This window comes from Olea europaea, chromosome 4 (assembly GCF_002742605.1).
Source record: "Olea europaea var. sylvestris chromosome 4, O_europaea_v1, whole genome shotgun sequence".
In the NCBI taxonomy this organism is placed as follows: Eukaryota; Viridiplantae; Streptophyta; class Magnoliopsida; order Lamiales; family Oleaceae; genus Olea; species Olea europaea.
In genome coordinates, this window is record NC_036240.1 from 18,480,442 (window position 1) to 18,485,001 (window position 4,560).

Genomic DNA, 4,560 nt, shown 5'->3' on the forward strand with positions numbered 1-4,560 from the left:
TTTGGCTCCCTTTGAATCTTCTTTATTATTTTTAATTTTAGTTTTGCATATGGACTATCTTGTTCAGGTAATTGTGTTTTTATTCTATTTGCATTAATGGGTTCTGCTTGCATTTGTTTATATTCATGGATTTAGTTGTGAGATTGTCTTATTTGAATCAAGATTACTAGTTATTTTATCTAGACCAACTTTTTTAAGAGAAGAAAGAAAGAAACTACGAATTCATAGTAGTTTTGAAGTTTCAGAGTTCAATAATTGAATGTGTGTGGATGAATATTTAGCGTTCGAATCTATAGACGAAAAATGATTTACGTAGTCGACCTCAAATTTATTAGTCTAATAATTGATATTTCATGGATGATAATCTAATATGAATTCCGTTCTGATTGTCATGTAGGGATTCAAACCAGCTCCAAGAGAAACGGGAGGCACTTCAATAAACATTACACCAAGCTCTTCAAGAAATCCAAGTCCACCATCTTCATATTTTGCGAGTCCAATTCCTTCGTCGTGCCAACTTAGTCCGTCGTCATCTTCCTTTCCGAGCCCATCCTGGCTCGATGCTAACACGTCATTACCCTCATTTGCATTCCTACATAATTCCATCTCTTCATCACTTCCACCTCTCCAAATATCAAATAGTGCTCCCGTAACCCCACCTCTCTCATCCCCGACTAGACTCCCTAACCAATCTTTCAATTTTGAGTCTCTTACTAAAGAATCCATGGCTGCCTTGAATATCCCATTCTTGGCTTCATCAGCACCGGTAAGCCCTACTCGCTGGCGGCGTTTGCATCCAGCCACTATAACTGAATGTGACAAGTCCAACCCATCTACTACTGCAGCCACTGTAACTGAATGTGATAAGTCCAACCCATCTACTACTGCTTTGCCCCAATGGATGAACTTCCGAGCATATGGAAATGCATCTGATGTGGTTCCACCATCTCCAACATTCAATCTTGTGAGACAAATGGCTCAACGAGTTCCTCCCAAGGATGCAATGCAGGAGAAGGAGACGGGTACGCAATTTGACTTCGAGAAAGTGGCGGGGAAGCCATGGGAAGGGGAGAGGATCCATGACGTGGGATTAGATGATCTTGAGTTCACACTGGGAAGAGGAAGCACTCAGAATTAAGTGATTTATCCATTATCATACTGTAATCAAGAATCATCATCTTCATCGTAGAATGGGAATACTTTGTACACACCTATAACGATTTTATAGACATTTTCCGAAGTGAGAAGTCTTCTGATACATTCATGTTTTGATCTTGTTTCTAGAACAAATACTTATTGTCGCTAATAGGCAGAAGCAGGGGGACAAATATTAAAATCAAATAACAAATGTAATTTCTCTAATAGATGACAAATGTAGAATCATTTAATAGTTACATCAATATTAGTCATAGTGCAGACATATACACCAATCCAATTCCTAAAAAGAATTTACAACGCTGAACGAAGAAAACATAAATCAGTAACACTGCAAAACATTCAGTTACCATACCAGCACACGAGCAACACTAAATGTGGATCCTAGAACAACAAGAGACAACGGTGTTTTAGTAGTTAGATTAAAATGGCATACAGAAGTTGGCTCTAAATTATACCTAGACTCGATTTCTCCTCCGAACTGAGCTCCAAATTGTGAGGACTGGTAAGTTACAGCATGTTTGGCAGGTGATACTTGACAATACTGGATTGTAGTAAGAAGGAGACTGTACTTTCTTTTTCTTGTTTAATTTGTCGTGTTGTCAAATTCATCTTACCAAACAAATTATTATGACATGTTTGGTAAGAAGGAATGGATAGTACCAGACAATATTAAGAAAGAAAATACTAAAATTTTGTTCATTATACTGTTACAGTCAAGTCGAATACTCCGTACCATAACTGCACTTACAGTTCACGGAGTTTTTGACTCATTTACTGTGCATATCATTGTCTCAGCTTTCCTTGTAACTTCCGTCTTTTCTAGTCGGGGTGTTGAATTCTTCTTGACATCCGTGCTACATTCATCATATCTGAAGCACGTCGTGAGATGATCGTTAACTAATCCAGCTACTTGCATGAACGAATACACAATAGTAGGGCCGACGCAGCAGAAGCCCCTTCGCATCAGATCCTTGCTTATGAGTTCTGATTTTGGTGTTTTAGCTGGTACTTGACGTGAATAACGAAATCCATTTTTCAAAGGTTTGTGGTTCACAAAACGCCAACAATAATTACTGAAGGATCCAAACTCCTGCTGGATCTAAAAAAACAAAAAATTGGATATGGAAGTGAGGAAAATATTCGTGGTTCACTTGTAATGTTTTGACCAGAAATTATAAAGTTCTTCACAAGAAAGTTTCTCTACACAAGACTAGATATACAAATTAATGTTGATATAGAACATGTGCCACTTTTACTGTCCTAGGATCCAAACAAGCTCTAGGCATTTGAGAAGGAATTTTGACCACCCCATCCAATTTAGCAAACTGGGTATCTGATTTTTGAAGAACCGTTATGTGAGAGACAAATTTTGGTTAGTTTGATCGTACTGGTCTATTGGAGCCACCCAAAACATTTAGAATTTTAGCCTCTGGTTCTTGATCAAACCTATAGGTCTAGTTTAGGTTTAATAATCCCACATACAAGTTTTAAGTGGCTCGAAAGAACACGTGGTTTTATTACCTTGAGCAGCTGTTTTGCATTTTCCACGATTGCACGAAGTTTTGGTTCAGATAGCAATGTGTTACCATTCATTTTCATCGATAGCAACTTCTTCTCATCAAATTTTGCAACTGATGATGGATCAAATTCATCAAAAAGCTTTCTGCAAAGAAATTCATTTATGATGTCAAAAAAGGAGGGAAAAAAAAAGATAAAAAGGCAAAAAAAAAAAAAAAAAAAAAAAAAAAAAAAAAAAAGGCAACAACAACAACGTATAAACATCACACTAAAAAAAAAAAAAAAAAAAAGCCACTAACTAGTAAAAGCCAAAGTTAACTGAGAAATTAAACCTAAATGTTGCTCTCTTGCTAAGGATTGCCAGCCAGGTGAGTTCTGCCAATGCTTGTGATAAAACAAGTAGCTCAAAGAGCTTCTTATCATCATGAACAGGGACTCCCCATTCCTCATCATGGAAAGAAGTATAAAGTGGTTCTGCACGGTAAAATATCAAAATGAGCAGGTAGTTCTTAAAGGTATTGGGGATGTTTGATAGTCATTTTTATGTAAAAATATATTTTAGAATAGTAAATTGATGTGAAATATGTGGTTGAAAAATAAGAAAAAGTTTTTGATTTACATGTAATATTATTTTAATAAAGAATGTGTGGTTGAAAAGAAAAGAAAAAAAAATGTATTTTAAAAAAAATGGCTACCAAACGTGGCCATTATCTTTATTCTGATGACATTTCCAACCACGAAACACATATAGAATGCTTTGAAAATATAGAATTAAATTCTTACATTTGAAGAATGAATAGTGCAATGTTACATTTATTAAGAGCTTGTTTGGTATAGCTTTTTAGCCAATTAAAATCAATTTTTTTATCGTTATTTCACTATTTCAGCCGTCATTTTTGAATTCTTCTTTCACCGGTAAGACCCACTTTATCTCTAATGGTTAAAAAATCAATTATCAAAATCCCTAACAAACAAGCACTAAAATTCCAACCTAATTGATTAGGGAAAAAAAAAAAAAAAAAAAAGGAAAACGAGAGATCGTCCTGTCAATTCTAACAGTCAATGAGGGTGGGTTCCATAAGTTGAAATGAAAATAAGCTCCAAGTTTCAAAAATACTATTTCAATTCCGTCAAAATTGAATCATAAAATATTTTTAATGCTTTACATACTTGGATGTAGGTATTTATAATCATATAAAGACACGAACTTAAAGAGAACTTCACTGAACAATGGATATTTCATATCATCATAGTTTTTAATTGTTGACATGGAAGTAACCTTGCTACCAAAACATAAAATTATAAGATCACTTTGAAAATGCAATTTCTTAACAGTTAAGTTACATATGCAATTTGATCGATGTATATAGATTCAAGATTAACCTACACTCTAACATCCGCACGTCTCAATGTCTCATTCATTTCGAGGCTTTTCCATACATTTAATTTCAATGTTTGATGGACATCAACATAGTACAGTAGTAACCAGATCACTGCTGTGTTGCCCATATATTATTTATGTTAGTAAATTGCAACCATTGTAATTAACAGACAAAGCTTCACCAATCGAATGTAGAGTCATCCCCTAATTATCCCCTTATATATTTCGTAATGAGTCACTCTTGCTTTTCTAGAAGATTCGTCCAGCATTCATGAAAAATCATCATACGAATAATTCTCTACCCTTCTTCTCTGATTTATTTCTTTTTCCCACACGTCCTATCATATAATGTTCTGACATCAGACCTGACCCTAGTTTCTTCCTTTTATTTCTTTCTTATATTAGTACTCTTAAAAATTTCCCTCAAAACATACATTTCTTCTACGTTAGCAAACTATTTGCTTAGTAGTGAGACTGAGGCAACATTAGTTTCGACTCGTTAA

General features: G+C 34.8%; 2 protein-coding genes across 2 annotated transcripts; one reads left to right on the forward strand and one right to left on the reverse strand.

Moving 5' to 3' along the window:
• The first annotated feature begins 49 nt into the window (after positions 1-49).
• On the forward strand, positions 50-1,713 carry LOC111393125 (protein BRASSINAZOLE-RESISTANT 1-like). The gene is made up of 2 exons (XM_023018519.1): positions 50-67; positions 398-1,713. Exons 1-2 carry the CDS (start codon positions 50-52, stop codon positions 1,136-1,138), a joined length of 759 nt encoding a protein of 252 aa, XP_022874287.1. The 3' UTR covers positions 1,139-1,713.
• On the reverse strand, positions 1,684-4,185 carry LOC111393126 (probable GMP synthase [glutamine-hydrolyzing]). The gene is made up of 5 exons (XM_023018520.1): positions 4,064-4,185; positions 3,847-3,959; positions 3,009-3,204; positions 2,680-2,821; positions 1,684-2,257 (listed from the first exon to the last, which is right to left on the reverse strand). Exons 1-5 carry the CDS (start codon positions 4,183-4,185, stop codon positions 1,910-1,912), a joined length of 921 nt encoding a protein of 306 aa, XP_022874288.1. The 3' UTR covers positions 1,684-1,909.
• Between the last annotated feature and the right edge of the window lie 375 nt (positions 4,186-4,560).

Bases quoted from the DNA above. Each gene is read 5' to 3' on its own strand.
- LOC111393126 (XM_023018520.1), bottom strand. From the start codon at position 4,185: ATGGGCAACACAGCAGTGATCTGGTTACTACTGTACTATGTTGATGTC. The intron at 3,205-3,846 runs GTATGTAAAGCA...AATGACTATCAA, and splicing joins TTATAAATACCTACATCCAA to ACATCCCCAATACCTTTAAG. The intron at 2,822-3,008 runs GTTTAATTTCTC...ATTTCTTTGCAG, and splicing joins AGCAAGAGAGCAACATTTAG to AAAGCTTTTTGATGAATTTG.